The sequence below is a fragment of the Berghia stephanieae genome, chromosome 13 (genome assembly GCF_034508935.2).
Source record: "Berghia stephanieae isolate SIO BIC M18660-M18661 chromosome 13, UCSD_Bste_1.3, whole genome shotgun sequence".
Classification (NCBI taxonomy): domain Eukaryota; kingdom Metazoa; phylum Mollusca; class Gastropoda; order Nudibranchia; family Aeolidiidae; genus Berghia; species Berghia stephanieae.
The window spans coordinates 873855-894834 of record NC_088372.1 but is presented as its reverse complement, the minus strand read 5'-3'; the positions used below and the strand labels follow the sequence as shown (position 1 = coordinate 894834).

At 34.8% G+C, this 20980-nt stretch overlaps 1 protein-coding gene across 1 annotated transcript; it reads left to right on the top strand.

The window, feature by feature from the left end:
* Positions 1-3245: 3245 nt before the first annotated feature.
* LOC144958729 (alpha-(1,3)-fucosyltransferase fut-3-like) lies at positions 3246-14430 on the top strand. The gene is made up of 3 exons (XM_078890899.1): positions 3246-3299; positions 4193-4746; positions 10334-14430. The coding sequence occupies exons 2-3, from the start codon at positions 4194-4196 to the stop codon at positions 11200-11202; spliced, it is 1422 nt and encodes a 473-aa protein (XP_078747025.1). The 5' UTR covers positions 3246-3299; position 4193; the 3' UTR covers positions 11203-14430.
* The last annotated feature ends 6550 nt before the right edge of the window (positions 14431-20980 follow it).

Genomic DNA, 20980 nt, shown 5'->3' with positions numbered 1-20980 from the left:
GTGAAAGAGCTATACAGGTTCAGACCCCACTATACCTCTGTTTTGTCGACTACAAAAAAGCTTTTGATAGAGTACGCCACGAAGAAATACTAAAACAACTGCACTCCATTGGCGCTGATGAGAAAGACCTCAGACTCATGCAAACATTATACTACACCCAGCAGGCATCTATCAAAATCGGAAACTCTACAGGAAATTCCATTCCTATTAAGAAAGGAGTCCGTCAAGGGTGTGTTGCCTCACCAGATCTGTTTAATCTATACCAAGAAACAATCATGTGAGGCATAAATAATATGGAGGGAATAAAAGTAGGAGGTCACAACATAAATAATATAAGATACGCAGACGATACGGTACTCATTGCAACATCAGAAATCCAACTTCAAAAGATTGTTGACAAAGTGGTAGTAGATAGTGAAGCCAAGGGAATGGAAGTGAATATCACCAAAACAGAATGCATGGCAATACAGAAAAACCCCGAAAACAACAACACCTGCAATATAACGATTCACGGCGAGCAACTTACCAACGTAGAAAGTTTTAAATACCTAGGTTCAATAGTGACAACAGATGGAAGATGTAACCGAGACATACGAGCAAGAATAACTCAAGCCAAACAGGCCTTCATGGACCTGGGAAACATTTTGAAAAACAAACAGATGTCGTTCGGGATTAGATTCCGAGTCTTGAAGTGCTACGTGTGGCCAATCTTGTTCTACGGATGCGAAAGCTGGACTACAAATGCAGAAACACAAAAGAACATTGAAGCTTTTGAAATGTGGTGCTTGAGAAGGATGCAGAGAATATCGTATACCGCACACAAAACGAACGAAGAAGTGCTAAAACAAACATACCAACAAAGGAAACTAATGCCCTTAATAGTGGATCGACAACTATCCTTTTTCGGACACATAGTAAGGAAAGATAAGAATGAATACCTGGCAAGTTGTGGAAAAATACCTGGTAAACGCGCCGGGGGAGACAAAGAAAAACACTCATAGACCAACTGAAGGGCTTCACCAACCTAACAATCCAAGAGCTGTTTGAAAAAGCAAGAGACAGGGAGGAATGGAGAGAGATAATTCATGCAGTATCCGAAGCCTGGACCAGGCATGGAACCTAGAAGAAGAAGAAGATGTTCTCACTGGCCTTATCATTTCTATCTCACCACGCTAACGATTCGTTCACACTCCAACCATCGTTGAGTACAGACGATGCCGTTTTTACTGCATTTCATTTTATTTGTTTTCAACGTTTATTTGTTTATTGCTGAGCCGACCTAGGGTTTGTACCCGAAATGCCTATTGTCTGTATTGTTCCCACCGATTCCTCACCATCATCACTCTTTCGAAACGAGTCGTTAGTATTTTCGGGACCCCATGCTTCAGGCGACACAGCTTTTTACTAAGAACAACGAGACACCGTGGATAAGTATCATCTGAGTGCCATCGTTATTTATATTTACTAAAAACATTACACATACACACACACACACATTCTCAAACAATGTTTACACCCCTAAACTTGTCTCACACTATTTTTATTTGTGAGGGCAACCCCCCCCCCCCCAAGGAAAAAAAAACAAACCAAAAAATAAACAAAACAAACAAAAAACAAAAGAAAAACGATTAAAACAAACAGAAGAAGAAATATGATTTCTGTGTAACTTCGTATGACGCATGCGCAGCTGGAAAAGTAACACATCACATTTCTATGACGTGTTGTGATACGTTTCCGAGGAATCCTCAATTAAAAATAGATTGACCTCTGTAGTCTGAGACTTCGCAAGCGTAGTCAGAGACTTGAAAGTCAGGGATAAAGTATGACTCCATGAATAGCTTACTTTCCGTAGTCTCGGACTTCCCAGAGCCTTGGACTACAAAGTCTCAGACTTTGCTATAGTCTCAGACTATCATAGTCTCGGTCCATGAATAAAACCCCAGGTGCCTAGAGATTTTTGCTCCAACTCTGGTGGACTGTGGAATAATAGCTACTGTTGATCATTTACGTCGAATATGCATGATGACTTCGACCATCTTTTTTATTATCGAAATCACTATTATTAACAAGTTCATTTGTCGTGATTGTTGAATATAGTATTTTTTTTTCTACTATTATTATTATTATTATTATTATTATTATTATTATTATTATTATTATTATTATTATTATTATTATTATTATTATTATTATTATTATTATTATTATTATTTATTATTATTATTATTATTATTATTGTTATTATCTACTGAATAGTTGTGCCTGGAGCGAAACAGAACCATGCAAATTGACTTTACAAGTATTGAAGTATTTTCTTTAATTTTTTTTCTTCTGTCTTTTGTATAATTTACAAATAGAGTAATAATGTAATTCATTTTCTTCTTCTGATTCTGGCACCATTTTATACTGTAAGCATGCCACGCTTCCCCCCCCCCCCCACACACACACACACATGATCTACTGATCAATGAAATTTCATCAAACACAGCGTCGGGGTTACAGTGATCAATGCTCAGTGTTGCCAGGTGACTTTAAAAAATCTCGCCAACTTTATCCTACTTCAACTGCGACATTTGCCCAAAACCCGCCAAAAAAAAAGAACAAACCGCCATTTGATTTTTAAACACTTATAATCAAAAATAGTTTCAAAATACACTTTATGTTCCTAAACGCTACTCACTTATTTACAACAGTTTTCTTTTTATAAGCATGAAGATTCAGAGTTTCGATTTTATTTGAGTGGGAGTTAGACTGTATGATAATGTTTTCACTTTCGGTTAATCTGAATTAAGTTTTGTAATATAGATCAAGGCCAACAGTACACTAACAATAGGTGCTACTAAAAGTCACTTTATGGCAAAAAAGAAGAAATAATTAGTCTTGATTGTTATAATTTTACTTTTTTTAAGGGTATACAAATAATTAAATATCCGCCAAAAAAATCCATCATCCACCAGGCTATCCCCCCCCCCCCCCCCCCCCCCCCCCGGATACGCGGTGTTAAAAATCCGCCAACCTCGCAACACTGTCGCTGCGTGTCAGCCGAGTGATGCCTAAGCCACTGGCTGTGACGAGCGGGCGAAACGCCCTATGTGCCCGCCCTGATTTGCATCGTAATGAGATGATTCCAGGCCTAATTTCGCTGCACTATGTTGCGCCCTCTAGTGTTGCAGTGTCGAGACGTGACAAGATCAAACCAGAGACGGTGAGAGCGATTATACATTCAGTTTTCCTCCAACCGAGTCATCAATCACATGGAGTGTTGCTGTTCAACTATTGGATAGTTCTTAAAAAATTATGTAAACACGCTGCTTTGTTTATGAAAGTTGTAAACATACTCATATGTCAAGCTGAACAGAATGATTAATCGTGATGTTAGATATTTCAAAAGCTGTGAACACCTTTCCTATTTGGGTCACTTTGAGCACATTTTGCAATGTGACCTATGACCTCGAACACATTTAAACCTGATATAGATCAACCTCATAATCTTTAAGGTGTTGAAAAAAAGTGATTTTCTTCGGATCTCAGGATACACGGTTTTTAATTTATCATTATTGTTTATGTGCTGATCCCTAGACAAATTATACCTGTCCAGAATGACACCAACATTTTAGCCTTGTCATAAATAGACATATTATTAAAACAATCAGTTATGGTAAATGCAAGAGTTGGCAAGTGGAAAGATTTAAATCTTTGATGAGTTCCAATCAAAATCTAACTAAAACCTCCCACACTCACTGGATTTTTCTAGATTGTTCTAGAAGACAAGTATTTTCCTCTTTAATTCACATAACTTTCGACTAAAATTAGAAATTTTCTCTAAATGATAAAGAAGAAAATCAACAAATCTCTAACTTCACCTCAATACTGTACACCAGTGCTGTAGATAATTCACCGCCTGGATAGATCATCAAAACATTTATTCCAAACTTTCAAAGAGTCAAATACATTCTTGGTTAGGGTAAGCAACTCAAGAACATTGCCAAAAATTTTTCCAAAATTGTCGACTAGTTACATCGATTTTTTACATTAAAATATACAAAAATAATGACTAAATACTCACAGAGTGGAACAAATACAAGCTGCTACCAAGGTCATAATTGGGCTACAATATTTTCCTTTGTTTTAATATGTATCTAACATTCTTTGCACATTTTAATTCTTTTTTTTTCTCTCTCACCAATTTCAGAATGTCTACTACTATAGGAAATCATATAACAGCTGTGAATTTATTAAAAATAATTACGGCGGCGGCGGTGACGTTCACAACTATTCTTGTATTCTCATATGACATCGATCTTTCTACAGTCCGTCAATTTCTACAAAATGTCACCAATAAGCAATCAAATCTTGCAGGAGACTTTTCTAGCTCCGTAGGCAAATTTTTCAGCTCAAGGTATTTACCTAACTCCGTCCAAATGAGAATTGATGAGAAATCATGGATGGAAAACGGAGTGATATATCGACCAACTGAAAAAAAGAATCATAAAAATGAAAAATATCCCTCTCAAAAGCTGGCAGCCTTCGAACCTCTCGTCCCATTCAATAAGACCTGGTTCTTCTCGGGATTCAAATCACCAACACCCTCTGTGACAAAAAAGAAGATAATTCTATGGTACGAGCCGGTTACGTACACGGTTCGATCAGAGAGTTTGTATCCTCTACGATTTTGTCCAGATTTTCCATGTTCCATGACGACGAATAAGAAATATTTCAACGAGAGTTCTTTACTTGTTTTCAACGGTAAGATGCAGATTTTTTGTTTTGTTTTTAATAGTATGATAAATATTTCTTTGCTTGTTTTTAATGGTAATACATACTTCTTGGCTTACCTTTTATGGTAAGATACAGAGTTGTTTTCTTTGCTTTCAATGGTAACGTACATATTTCTTTGTTTGTTACCAATGGTAAGTCACAAATTCTTTAGATTCTTTGCTGTTTTTATGAAGGACAACAGACAAATCCGAGAGGACTCTGCTGGCCCGATGACGTCTTCGCCAAACAAGAAGCTTTGAATTGCGTCGTGGAACTTTTGCACCATGTATGAAACAGGAAAAAGCTCTCAAGTTGTGACTGAGATGAGAAGATACAGGCTGCATATATATATATAACAAAGAAAGTAATGGACTGGAACCCTCATTGCAGATGATCGAGGGGAATGCCACGAGGGACACGGAGAAGAATTAAAGAAGCTGACATACAGAGAAGTGGTAAGACATGGAATGAGATAAAAAAAGTTAGCTCAGGATAGAGAAGGATGGAAACTGTTTGTGGCCTATACCCTGACCCAGGGTGAAAAAGGCGATGAACATAAATAAATCTTCGTTTGTTTTCAATGGTAACTTAGATATTTCTTTGCTTGTTATCAATGGTAGCTTGCATAATTTTTTGCATGTATTCAATGATAAATTTCAGACGCGTTACAGTCCCCTTTAACCTCCGCCTTCAGTACCTTTCCTTGCAGTAGGAAGTGCTTAACTCGCCCTTCCATTAACAGAACAGCAAGTTTCCATTTCCCCTGACGTGAATGGACTATTCAAGGTTCATTCACTTGCACCTCCAGGACTGTTATAAAAACCATTAAATGTAGAAAATGTGATATGTTCTACATCGGTCAAACAGGCAGACGCTTGTCTGACCGTTTTAAAGAGCATCTGAGAGATACATCTCAGCAAAAACATGTACCTGTTTCTGACCATTTCACATCTCCTGGACACCAACAGACATGTCCGATTTCGTACTGAGACACTGTTCTGATACTCAGAGTCGAATCCTCACTGAGAGGAATCTTATTATCCGACTAGGCACATTGAAGCCAAAGGGTATTAACATTAGTCTTCACATTAAAAAAACTTTTCTCCCAATCTATATCACCTATCTCCCCCTTCCTTAACATACTCTCCTTCAATCTATCCTTCTCCCTCCCCCTCTATCTCTCTCTCTTTCTCTCTCTCTCTCTGTCTCTCTCTCTCTCTCTCTCTCTCTCTCTCTCTCTTTCTCTCATCCTCTTCCTTTATCTCTCATCCTTGCAGTTTTTCACCTTTATATTTATATACGGTAGATATTTCTTAAGGAGGTCATTATCGTATAGTTCAAAAATTAATCCTTCTCCTAGTTCCATTTATATATTTTTAACAAGTGTGCGGTTATTCTGTTTACAATTAAATGTTTCATTCGTCTTGGTAACACACACTTATCTATATATTATTATTATTATCATTGCCATTATTATTCTTATTCTTCTTTTTATTATTGATTGTTATTATTATTACTTTTATTTATAATATTATTATTATCATCACTAACATTATTATTACTATTATTATTATTATTATTATTTATTATTATTATTATTATTATTATTATTATTATTATTATTATTATTATTATTATTATTATTATTATTATTATTATTATTATTATCATTATTATTATTATTATTATTATTATTATTATTATTATTATTATTATTATTATTATTGTTATTATTATTATTATTATTATTATTATTATTATTATTATTATTATTATTATTATTATTATTATTATTTATTATTATTGTTATTATTATTATTATTATTATTATCATTATTATTATTATTATTATTATTATTATTATTATTATTATTATCATTATGATTATTATTATTATTATTATTATTATTATTATTATTATTATTATTATTATTATTATTATTATTATTATTATTATTATTATTATTATTATTATTATTATTATTATTATATTATTATTATTATTATTATTATTATTATTATTATTATTATTATTATTATTATTATTATTATTATTATTATTATTATTATTACCTGGATACCTGGATACCTCTGTATAGAGCTTTTAGACTTGGTGTAGTCTCCTTCGCTCCTCCTCATCTATTAATGATTGGACCAATTTTTATAATTGAACTTGTTTCCTAGGGTGTTGCTTATCTCCAACTTTGCTTTGAATTTATTCAAATTTTTTGCTGATACTGTGGTTTCTTGTAGTTTATTCCAGTTATTTACAATTCTAGATGAAAAAAAGTTCCTTCTTTCATTTGTTTTAAAACGTTCTTTTTTTTAGTTTCTTGCTGTTTCCTCGTGTCTGAATGTTCTTGTTTGGTTTAAGGAATCCTGCCTCTACCCTGTCTATTCCCTTTACTATTTTATATGTTTGGATCATATCTCCCCTTCTTCTCCTGTAATCTAAGGTCGGGAGATTTAATTCTTTCAATCTCTCACAGTATGTTTTGTCTTTCAGGTGTGTGATAAGTTTTGTTGCTCTCCTTTGCACTCTTTCCAAACAGTCTTTGTCTCCCTCAAACTTCGGATACCATATGCAGTTAGCATATTCCAGCTTTGATCTAACCATAGTCTTGTAGATGGTAGTCATGTGTTTTGTTTTCAGATTCTTGAAATTTCTTTTCACTATTCCGAGTGTTTTACTAGCCTTAGATTGAACATCTATTATTATTATTATTATTATTATTATAAACAAGACCATGGTTAAAAGACTGGAGGCAGTGGAAATGTGGTTTTACAGAAGAATGATGAGGGTGTCATGGATGGAAAGGAAAAGAAATGAAGAAATTTTAGAAATGGCAAACAGAAAAAGATCACTGATAACAAAAATCATCAAACGCCAAATGGAATTTTTAGGACACATTATCCGCCACCCTGGTTTGGAAATACTCGCCTTGACTGGAAAGATGAATGGAAAAAGAATAAGAGGAAGACAAAGAATAACGTATTTGAAAGGGATAAGAACTTGGACAGATGAAGCTGAGAAAGGTGGCGCTGCTTTAATAGAATTGGCAAGAGATAGATCAGCTTGGCGGAAGATGACCTCCGACGTCTGCTTCAGATATGGAACTACATGAATGAATGAATTATTATTATTATTATTATTATTATTATTATTATTATTATTATTATTATTATATTATTATTATTATTATTATTATTATTATTATTATTATTATTATTATTATTATTATTATTATTATTATTATTATCATTATTATTGTTATTCTTGTTAGTATTATTTTTATCATCATCATCATCCTCATTTTATCTATTTATTCAATTATTTATTTATTATTTTAATCAGCATTCGCATATCTGCTTCTATATTTAATTTTGATCAGCACCAAATAGTACAGTTACTAAATACTTCTATTATTTATCTTAACAAGATTATTTACACCAATGTCATCATAGTGATTCGATGAGGAATTTCAAGCTAAGTTTTCTTTCTTTCTTTATTTTAGATTAATATAGTTTGTTTTGTGTTTTTTAATTATCATATAAATATATACTTTTTAAAAATTCAATTTCTCACTCTCCTCTATTATAAATATAACTTTGAAACGCATCCTTCCATTCTCTCTCTCTCTCTCTCTCTCTCTCTCTTTGTGTTTGTCTCTCTCTCTCTCTCTCTCTCTCTTTGTGTTTGTCTGTCCCTCTCTCTCTCTCTCTCTCTCTCTCTCTCTCTCTCTCTCTCTCTCTCTTTCAATATCTTAACCACGGAGGTAGAGGACCACTAAAAACACTATTGCTGTCTAGTATTCTTCAATTAACTCCCCCTCCCCCATCCCCATACCTTATTCTTAAAATATATATATATAGTTTTTATCTCATTGTTTCTCTCTATCTTTCTATCTCTCTCTCTCTCTATCTCTCTATCTCTCTTCCATTGCACACACACACATACACACATACACACACATACACACACATACACACACATTCACAATTTTTCGCCTATATTATTATGACAATCTAATATAAATATATATGTATTCTGTGTTTACTTGATAAAGACCAAGGGCCAAAACGTCGTTTGTTTAGTGTTGTTCATTTATGAGTCAGATTTATTCCCTTTATCTTTATCTCTATACAGACTCTTTGTTTGTTTTAAAACATTCTTTCATCTCAACTGGGCAGACACATTAATATAATTTTATACTTTATAGTTCAAAAGTCAAATTTTAGAATCTGGTTTCCTCAGACAAAAGACACTGCACCTAATGGGTAGTGAATCATAAAAAGAATTATTTTTTTGTAGGAGGTGGAGGTTGTTCCTTTTGTGAACATTATCAATTCCTATCAATACAACTCATCATTCAGTCAAATTTCTCTTTTATTCAAAACTACATTCTAAATTTGGAGAACTTAAGTCACTACGATATAATACGATGCGGCCATGTGGTCATGTGATCGAAAGGCCCAGGGTTTGATTCCAGTTCTGAGCCCAACATAATTGAGTCTTTGGAAAAGACTCTTTTTTTACATTCTCTTTCGGGCTGTAAAAGGAGTACCTTGCTCTAATCTGTCCTAGTAGTAGTAGTAGTAGTAGTAGTAGTAGTAGTAGTAGTAGTAGTAGTAGTAGTAGTAGTAGTGGTAGTAGTAGTATCGTTCGGCTACACTTCTATGTTCAAGGTATCAATCCAGGTTCGGAAGTCACCATCACATTTGTTGATGGTTTCAAATCCCCCTTCAAGATTTGTCTCTGGGCAATCTCGTACGAGGTGGTTTGCATCTTGTGGTGATTCTTGGAGCCCCCATTTGTGCATGTTGGCAGCTGTTCTTGTATGTTTTGACCGTAGTCTATTTGCAGCTACCCAGTATTTTCTTGGTTGATCCTGTAGACCTGGGAGACTTTTTTCGTCCTAACTGGCATCATATCTCGTCCCACTAGTTAAGCGGTGCTGTTGGCTAAGGACCCCTAGTTAAGCGCTTAGAGCACGTTTGGTGGATATTGCGTAATGCCAAAGTAATTACAAAATGATAATATTTTTTGTCTACAACAGCAGGTAACTTGTAAACAGTAGCAGACAACATGGCAATGCTCGATCAGGGTACGTTCATGAGAAAGGTTTCTAATTTGAAAATTTGAGAATGTGTCTTTTCACAATTGTCCCAATAACATTCTTTATTATTCATTCTTTGCCTCATTTACAAAGTCGAAATAGCAAGTTGTCTTACAAAAATGTTCGCCACCTACACTGTGATTGAAAAATTGCTGTATAACTAAGCATCCATGGGTTTTGATAAATGATCGTTTATGTGATATACAATTACTGGCTCAAACGCACTGCTAAACACTGGTTATTTAGCGTAGCCTTTACAAAATGTTATTTCACTTCTTCACATGTAAAATGATCAAGTTTTGTATTTTTAAATTGTTTATTATTTAATCATTTAATTATTTTGTTTTTGCGTTTTTGATTTGTTTCGTTTTCCATTGTTTTTTTTCTTCTAAAAATGTATAAAAATTAAACACAAGAGTATAACTTTATAACTATTTTATATCATATTTTCCTCACAGCTGAAGTTTTGGAAAAGGATCCACCGCATCGAGCATCACCAGACCAACTGTTCATGTTCCACAATGTAGAAGCGCCAACATCCTCAGGGTTCATACCCAAAAGGTTCTCGACACCGCAGTGGCGGAGCGTTTTCAACTGGACTATGGACTATAGAACGGATTCCACTTTCCCAATCTACTACGGTGTCGTCCGAAGAAACCCTAATCCCCCGATCCAAAAAAACTACACCCAAGTTCTCCTTTCTAAATCGAACGGTACCGTTGCCTGGATGGTCAGCAACTGTGGAACTTCTAGCAAGCGAGATCAGTACGTGAAAGAACTCAAAAAGCACATCAAGGTAGACATTTATGGAGAATGCGGCACCTTCAAGTGTGACAGAAAGAGCGACGAAATTTGTAACAACAATATCGCTACCAAATACAAGTTTTACCTTGCTTTCGAGAACTCGTTATGTCCGGATTATATCACTGAGAAGTTCTTCCGGTTTATGTCACGTGACATCATCACAGTTTCCCGAACTTTTAAGGGCATCCTTGACATTCAAGCAGCTCCAGGGACATACATTGACACAAACAATTATTCATCCCCTGCAAAACTGGCCGAATATTTGAATTATTTGGATAAGAATGACACGGAATATCTGAACATTCTCAGAGAAAAGGACAATTACATTTACGTCTTTGAAGACTATGCGTCAAGGAATAAAGATGGATCAATTCGTTTTATGCACTATCAATGGGAAGCGGTCCCCTTTTGCGAGGTTTGTCAGAGACTATGGAATCTAAAAGCCAATGTTTCAGAGAGAGTGGATGATGTATTAAAATGGTTTGACAGCAGGCCGTGCGTCAAGCCGACGGATTTAGGGTAATGAGAAATATGAATAACACATAACCTATGGTCATAAAACGGTGCCATGTGCTGCTATATGGACAAGTGATATGTGATTCGTCTTCGGACCGAAAGTTACATACATTGAGATAATTGTCAGTATTAATAGTAGTTGGAGGTTGTCTGCTTAAAAGTGTAACTCAATAAATAATATTTTAAGATGATGACGCCTAAAAGTCTAAGAAAGAGGGAGAATAATGAGAAAAAGACAAATACATTTAAGTCTTTGAAGACTGTCCGTTAAGGAGAAAAGATGGACTATCAATGGTAAGCGGTCCCCTTTTAATAATGCACATTTATATTGCGCAACCGATCCCCCTGGTTGAGACTCTGAGCGCATTACAATCAAAATGGTCATATCGAAAGAGAAAAACACACACTAACAACCACCCTCTCCCACCATCCACTGTCTCAAACACGCCAATATCACACACACGCATCCACATCCACACGTACCACATAAACATACTTGCAACACAACGCATTCATGACAGGTTCGCAAGAACCATTTACAGCTGATCACAAACCATAGACTTTTTGAAAGTAGTATGTTTTAAACCGATATTATAAAATCTTCAGAGATTGGGATCTTAATGCTGAAGAATAATCTTTCTCCAGCCTTTAATTTGGTCATGGGTATTTCAAGTAGGTCGTTTGATGCAGACCGCAGTGTCCGAGGTAGTTTATAAACTGTGCACAGTTCCTGGAGGTAATTCGGGGCATGATTGTTGAGGCATTTGTAAACGCAGGTGGCTGCCTTGTAATCCTTGCGCTCACGCACTGGTAACCAGTGAAGGTTGAAGAGTTGGGGTGTTGCTTCATCGCGTCTTTTTTCTCTTGATAAGGCGAGCAGCATTGTTTTGAACTCCTTGTAGGCTCTTGATGTTCTCTGACGACGTAAAAAAGAGTAAAGCCATACGGTAGTCCAATTTTGAGCATAAAATAGAAGTTACCAGCTGCTGGCACGCTTGCCGTCTTGGCCTTTTGCCAAGATTGTCAGAGACTATGGAATGTAGACGGTATCGTTTGGGAGAGAGTGGAAGATATATTAAAATGGTTTCACTGCAGACCCTGCAACTCAAACATAAATCGATCCACTCAAAATTGATGATTCAAATGTTGAATAAAATTTGAACTCAACTTCTATTGCATTAAGAGACAATACATATTTCGACTTCGTAGAGAACTTCACGGAACATTTTATATGCGCACGAAAATATATTTTCTGCATTTAAACTGTTATATACTCCGCTCACTTACCGTAAAATTATTCCATATAAATAGTTAGAAATTGATTGTATTCAAAATAATCAGAGGTCATGTCATTCGCTGTTGGACTACAAAGTATATTAGATTCCTCCAACTGATTTTTCATTTTTATCTCTTTTTTGTCCAGCTCATTCTGAGTTCTCGATATTTTATCTTTGAAGTGTAGAGAGAAACGATGTGCAACAACAATGGGGTCTTCGATATTGTTTGAAAGATGGTCATGAATTCACGTGGTACATTCTCTTTAAGATAGTTACTTTACCAAGAAAAAGAAAAATTATTTTTGTGGGATTTATTTCATTCCTATGAATTTTTGAAGATTAACTTCTGTGCATGACACAACCAGTAGGAAGGTGAAAATCTTTTTTTGAAGTAAATCGGGGGATTTTTCATGATGTTATAGTCAGATGTAAGAGAAAGGTATCCAGCAACGTTTTCTCGTGATGTTTACAAATTTCATACTTTTTAAAATTGACTAGCTGTAAATAATATTTAGAAGTGAAATTAAGTTTGATATTTCCCGAAGATGTACAAAAAAGATTCTATTAATCATTTACGACAAGAACTCATTTTGGATAAAAATTGACCTTCTAACTAAACTTGGCAATATCTCAATCCAAACCTTTTCACCATCCGACTGATTATGTCATTCACCGCAACATATTTTGATCTTCGCCATGTCCGTTTGGCAGATCAGAGTTAGTGTTTCAGCATTTGTGTCCCATTGCACTACGATTTTGTGTTCAGTTGAATAGTCATTTCTTTCGTGTCCAATGAGCATACCTTAATGAACACTGCTTTTAATGAAATAGTATAACAATTGAACATTTCATGAACATTATCATAAAAAATGGGCTTTTGTATAGCACAACATCCACTAAATCTGCTCAAAACGCTTTACAGGGGGTCCTTGGCCAACAGCAACAATTAACATTTATTTAGGACCGAACATGACGCCACATAGATTGCACTCTGGGTAGTAGAATCCTTGACAGACCGACCACAAGTCATTTCCTCACGGATGATGAGAACAACAAAGTTGAATCATCTACCCTTATCACCAACACTGGAGCTACCCAAGAACTGTTCTTGCTCCAACACTTTTAGTTATATACACAAATGACTGCATAAGCGGCACAAGTAATGTTTGACGATCGGTAAAGATTATGTTGAGATAGTTGACTATTTTAGATAGTTAGGAATAACCATTGATAGTTCCCTCAATTTCTCTCAATATATTGATATAATATCTAAGAAGGTTGTCCAAGATTTTATAATCCTAAGGAAATTGAGAACATTTCAAATAGGGAAGAAAACTATGTTAATAGTTTATGACTCATTGATCAAAAGTGTAATTGCGTTTGGCTGCACCATATGGTTTGGTGGATGCCGACTTAAAGATAAATCAAAAATTTCAAAATCAATCAAAGACATCAAAAATAATAAACTATCCTCTTGATGGAGTAGAAAGAATTAATGGAAAAGCAATAGAAAGGAAAGCATTCTCAATTACCAACAATAAAAAACATATTTTATACCATGAATTTAGTCTTTTACCATCTGGGAGCAGGTTTTTTCCGATTAAATTTAGAACTAACAAGTATAAATCAACGTTCGTTCCATCAGCAATAAAAATGTTAAACAATTCATATGGTACAGCAAAACCAAGGATTGACTGGTTGACTGATTAATTTATTTATTGTTAGATTAATTGATCAATCGATAATGATGATGCTATTTGGTGTCGAATTGCCACAAATGTCACGAATTGAAAATGAAATGAATATGTTTATGTTGTGTATATCGCACGCGTGAAAGAAAGAGAGGAAGAGACAGATAGACAGATAGATAGATAGATAGATGGATAGATAAATAGATAGATAGATAGATAGATAGATAGATAGATAGATAGATAGATAGATAGATAGATAGATAGAGAGAGAGAGAGAGAAAGAGAGAGAGAGAAAATACGTAGGAGTGAAATATCTGTTCAATGTTATAGTTATCATATAACGTTATAACAAGTGTAACTAAATGACACATTGACATATTTATGGACAATAAAGATCTATTGTTATTATTATTATTATTATTATTATTATTATTATTATTATTATTATTATTATTATTATTATTATTATTATTATTATTATTATTATTATTATTATTAATTTATGCCGATGATAACGCCATTCAGGCCTCGATAACAACCCGACATGATGTATTGAATTATTTTAACGAAATTAAAAGATTTGTTGAATGATGTGATAATAACTATCTAGAACTTAATGTAAGGAAAACTAAATCAATGATATTTGATTTTAGGAAAGAAGGTAACAGACAGGAAAATATAATTATTACAAACGAAAAATTAGAGATGGTAGAGGAGTATGAACACCTCGGTATACTTGTCAATAAAAAATTAGACTGGACAAAAATCATTCATGCAAAGTGCTTAATAAGATGAAGACAAGATTATTCATGACGAGGATACTGTTCTCCATAAACGTTGACAAAGCAATTTTATCTTTGTTTTATAAGTATTGCAATTGTAAGTATTTTTTTGTTTATGTGTAGTTGCTTGGGGTGGAAATCGTAAACAATCGGAAGTAGTAAAAATAAATATAATAATAAAGCAAGAAAATCGAATGTTAATGGACAGTTTTGACATGTTTACAAAGATATTGCTAATGTTAAGATTAACAACATTCAAAGGGACGAGTTCCACCCTCTGGACAACGAAATCAAAATAAGCCACAGGAGTAACAGACTTATACACATGAAAAAAAAAGACAAAGATATTAAAATTCATTTTTACCAACAGCAATACGAAACTTTACGATGTTTTTTACTACATGACATTTTAAAGATACTATAACTACTCTAAAATCTATTTATTTATACATGTTTAATATATCTACATTCTTTATTTATACATTCAAATACCATGCTTTATTTTTACTATTTTTATCAACATGTGTTGGCTATGTGCAATCCGTCCGAATCTATTTTCAAAATTCTATTCACATTACAATTCAATTATAATTTTTATACTACTTTCATGTCCGATTTTTTAAAAACATTGCTTGTAACTGTTGTTTTGTTTTTATAATTCGCTTCGTATTTTCATAAATTTGTTCTCTCTAAAGTCTATTTATTTGTGCATGTTTACATGGTGCTATATCTACATTATCTATTATATATTTATACATTCAAAGACCATTTACTTTAGATTTACTTTATATCAACCTTTGTTGGCTATGTGCAATCCTTCACAATCTATTTTCAAAATACTATTTGTGACCCTCCGCCTCGAAACGGTATTAAGTTGAATTTTCAATTTTTGGGTTTTGGTACCCAATCATAGCTTATTTTATGCTTCAAAATTTGATACCAAATTTATAAAATTCTGATTCTTCATTGCCGAAATATGACCATTTGAAGTAGGGAGGGTGTAAAAACCAAGATTTGAGAAAATCGACTTTGATGTGTGGCACCGTTTTCACGCACTGTCAAATCAATGGGCAAAGATAAGTCCTTAGATACGGGCATTGGAAATTTGACGAGAATAGTAACATTTGCAGAGAAGTCAATTTTCAATTTGACTCACAGGAATTTCAGGCAACGCTCGGAGGAATTTCTATGCGGAAAGAGGAATTTCCGCACACAAAAAAGGGAATTTGAATGGTATTTGGTATCGTGCTTTATTATTGTATAGATAACTGATTAGAACTATATTATGATATTTAAACACATTGCCAAATACAGCCCCAAAGTTTCCTTATTTCAAATGAAGAAAGCTCCAAATCCTAATGGTAGTGAGGATAATGTTGTGTTGGCGGTGGTTGTTGTTAGTAGTAGTAGTAGTAGTAGTAGTAGTAGTAGTAGTAGTAGTAGTAGTAGTAGTAGTAGTAGTAGTAGTAGTAGTAGTTGTTGTTGTTGTTGTAGTGATAATGACGATGTGATAATGCCTGTAGTAGTAGTAGTAGTAGTAGTAGTAGTAGTAGTAGTAGTAGTAGTAGTAGTAGTAGTAGTAGTAGTAGTGGTGGTGGTGGTAGTGATGATGATGTGGTGGTGGTGGTGGTGGTTGTAGTTGTGGTAGTGGCTGTAGCAGTAGAAGTATTAGTAGTAGTAGTAGTAGTAGTAGTAGTAGTAGTAGTAGTAGTAGTAGTAGTAGTAGTAGTAGTAGTAGTGATGATGATGTGGTGAGAGTGGTCTTAGTAGTAGTAGTGATGATGTAGAGGTGTAGGTTGTAGTAGTAATGATGATGTGGTGGTGGTGGTTGTAGTAGTAGTGGTAATGATAATGATGTGGTGGTGGTGTTTGAAGTAGTAGTGGTAGTGATGATGTGGTGGTGGTGGTTGTAGTAGTAGTGGTAATGATAATGATGTGGTGGTGGTGTTTGAAGTAGTAGTGGTAGTGATGATGTGGTGGTGGTGGCTGTAATGTCTGTGTGTGTGTGTTTGAGATAGATAGATAGATAGAGAGAGAGAGAGAGAGAGAGAGAGAGAGAGAGAGAGAGAGAGAGAGTGAGAGTGCCAAAAGTGCATCTAGTGCTAAGTAGAGCAACATTACCTTTCAAAACTAACGAGGATATAGTTTGAGGTTAACGTATTTGTGATTATCTATTATTGGGAAGTAGAGGAAGGTGAATATGAAAATCAATCCAGTGAGTGCAATTTATTGTGTGTGTGTGTGTGTGTGTGTGTGTGAGTGCGTGTGTGTATGTTTGTGTGTGCGGGTGTGTATGTGTGTATGTGTGTGTGTGCGGGTGTGTATGTGTGTATGTGTGTGTGTGTGCGGGTGTGTATGTGTGTGTATTTGTGTGTGTGTGTGCGGGTGTGTATGTGTGTATGTGTTTGAGTGCGTGTGTGTATGTGTGTATATGTGTGTGTGATTGTGTATGTGTGTATGTGTGTGTGTATTTGTGTGTGTGCGGGTGTGTATGCGTGTATGTGTGTGAGTGCGTGTGTGTATGTGTGTATGTGTGTGAGTGTGTGAGTGTGTATGTGTGTGTGAGTGTGTGTGTGTTTGAGTGCGTGTGTGTATGTGTGTGTGAGTGCCTGTGTGTATGTGTGTATGTGTGTGTGTGAGTGTGTATGTGTGCATGTGTGTGTGTATTTGTGTGTGTGTGCGGGTGTGTATGTGTGTATGTGTGTGAGTGCGTGTGTGTATGTGTGTATGTGTGTGAGTGTGTGAGTGTGTATGTGTGTGTGTGTGAGTGCGTGTGTGTGTTTGAGTGCGTGTGTGTATGTGTGTGTGAGTGCCTGTGTGTATGTGTATGTGTGTGAGTGCGTTTGTGTATGTGTATGTGTGTGTGAGTACGTGTGTGTATGTGTGTGTGTGTATGTGTATGTGTGTGTGTGTGAGTGCGTGTGTGTATGTGTGTTTCTACTTTAATTTCCGATTGTTATAGGATTATTTGTAACTGCTGTAAATTTTATGAATATTTTATTGTATTTGATGTTTATTTTGCTTTTAATTAGCTACGGATTTTATCAATTAGTTCATGACAGTGTATAAATCTGTGCTAATATAACGTTGAATGATGTGTAACATTATGATAATTTCCATTCAGGATCAATAAAGTATATCTTATCTTATCTTATCTTAGCTTAGCTTATCTTTTTGATTAGACTCGGGACTGAAATGCAAGACATGTGGCAAAGATCGAACAGAAATGGTCTCTGAAAAAAGGATTATCATTATTTTTAACAAATCATAAGTTACTAAATCTCAAAAAGTCCGACTTTTCCTCGAGAAAGTTAGGGCCACCCCTTAAAATTTTACAAAATGGCGGTTGTTGAATTTCGTGAATCGTAATTTTAGGCATGAATGAACACAACGTTCCATGGCCTTATTAAAAGTTGGATATCGATCTGTCGATCATAATAAAAGGCTGATGTTTGTCAAGGGTGATAGTTTGAATATCATTATGTGTTTGTTTGTCTGTGTTTGTGTGTTTGTGTGTTTGTGTGTGTGTGGCCGAGGTGGGGGGGGGGGGGGGGGGGGCGCAGTAAAAATATAGGAAAAGTCATTTGCACATAATTTCAATAAATTTGATGAAATTCGATCACGTGTGCTTGCTTGCAAAAACTGACTGAAACACACTTTCTACACACTGTGTAACATAAATGCACATCTAATTAAGGGGGTGTCGTCATTTCAACACACATTTTCCTGTTCAATTTAGCAACATCTGCAGAGGCAGTACTGTCTACAGATAGATGAGGTGTTCAAAGCTATTATTATTTCTATTTATCAATGCAAATATGTAAATGTGAACCACTGCCTCTATTCGGTGTTATATCGGAACGAAACAAGTTCCAAAATTGAATTCAAAGGAAAAACTGACAGAAAAACTAAAACTGAGCCTAAAATAATCATTCAGAGCCAAGCGGCCCATGAAGATGGAGTTTATCCAAGATTTTTATAATGTGAAACGGACAATAGCAATGACTTGCCATCCTTTGGATGGGAACTAGTCTATGACAAAGTACTTTCCGTCAGTTCTAACAGACCCAGCTACCCAATCACTGCTGGGTGGACCAGGGAGATCAGAAAAAAATCTTCAATGCACCTGGGATCAACCACGGTCCCCTTATTGATAATAAATGAAAAGCATTAGAATTAAAATAACTAAGTAAATGACATTTGTTAATTCCTAATTTCAGCGGGTAATAGCGTTCTTTGTTTGCTTTTAAGTGCCGCACCCTATAGGGAATGAGATTAGCAGAAGAGTAGCGTCCCTTGGTGTCTAGTTACATGACGTCATATTTGGAACATCAATTGGCAAGCAAAAAAATTCCAAGATCTTGAAAAATGAATTTGCTCTCATTTTCTTATTTATAAATGGTTTTTTAAAATTCAAAAAGTGTTTTCCATGACTATCAGAATTCTTTATAAATATAGTTAGAAAATCAATTTTAAACATTAAAAATTGTCTCTTGTGGCCATCGTCTCTTGCTTTGATTATCTTTTTTAAAATTGATCTATCATTGTCTATCAGCTTTTTATAATAACAGAAAGTGTAGGTTATAACAATAATATATGTGACTAGGTGACTGATTCCAAGCCCAGAGATAATATACTATTATGATCAAAATAAAATACACAGGCAAAACTTACAGAAATAATTTGTCATAGAAAACATGTGAGATTGTCTTTAATTGAAAACAGCAGAAGTGAGATTGAGCAAAAAGTATATTGAATTTAAAATTCCATTTGAATTGTCATTCATTAGATTTACAACTAGAAATTATGATCATTACTTTTGGGCTAGAAACATTGCTTTAGTTACAGCTTAGGTCTCTGAAAAAAAGGGAAAAGAACACATATAAATTAGATGATGATAGAGTCCTAAAACATGTTTAAAAGTGACAAAACTCAAATTTGACAAAAGGAAAGATAAAACTACCAAACCACAACATCAATTAATAGCTAAGCGTAAATAGTCAAATCCACCCATTGCTTACTGACTGTTCTGTTCCACTTATTACAATTAATAAAACATTTATTAACAGTCTTATCCAAGGGAGCAGTACTGTTGTGTGACTCGAGCTTCATTTTGGAGAAAACTTCAAATATCAGCCATGGACGAGGAATGTTTAGTAAAATCTAATATACTTAAGTCTGTGGATTGAAAAATGAAGAAGCAGTTGCTGTACCAAACAAAACCATAGCATTTAATCTGTAAAGAAAGATCCCCAATATTGGAATCCTTTATCCAGTTCTACCCGTCACTAAATATTCCGATTTTGTATTTTTGGGGACCCCCTACCTATATGAATGATTTACTGGAAACCTCAGGCTACTACTACTACTACTACTACTACTACTACTACTACTTCTACTACTACTACTACTACTACTACTACTACTACTACTACTACTACTACTACTACTACTACTACGACTACGACTACTACTACTACTACTACTACTACTACTACTACTACTACTACTACTACTACTACTGCTCATATTTCTCTTCTATATCTGTTAGTTCTCCAAGCACCTCAAACTTGTTTCTTACTGATAGTTCAAATTTTTCTTGTATCTCCTGTTCTTCCTGGATAATGTCTAGTTGGTATTTAGGTTTAGCCTTTGCTCTTTTGCAGATTTTTAATTTAACTCGTATGGGGCATAGCACAGGTATATGATCGCTGTTACAGTCAGCCCCCGGCATAGATTTGGCATACAAAACTGAGTTTCGGAAACGGATGCTGATGAGTATGTAATCTATTTGGTTTCTCACTCCATCTCCAGGACTTTTCCATGTCCACTTCCTTCTATTGTGGTTTGTTGACCAAGTATTTGTGATTGTCAGATCATGTTGACGGCACCATTGAATAAGACGGTCACCTCTGTCATTTTTGTCTCCCAGACCATGTGGGCTCATAATATCTTCTATTCTTTCTCGGCCCACCTTGGAATTAAAATCGCCCATGATGAGTTTTATGTCTGAACACTTAAACCGATGCATTGCT

Coding starts and splice junctions, on each gene's coding strand:
- LOC144958729 (XM_078890899.1), top strand. CDS start 4,194: ATGTCTACTACTATAGGAAATCATATAACAGCTGTGAATTTATTAAAA. Junction 4,747..10,333: donor TTCTTTACTTGTTTTCAACG/GTAAGATGCAGA, acceptor TTTTCCTCACAG/CTGAAGTTTTGGAAAAGGAT.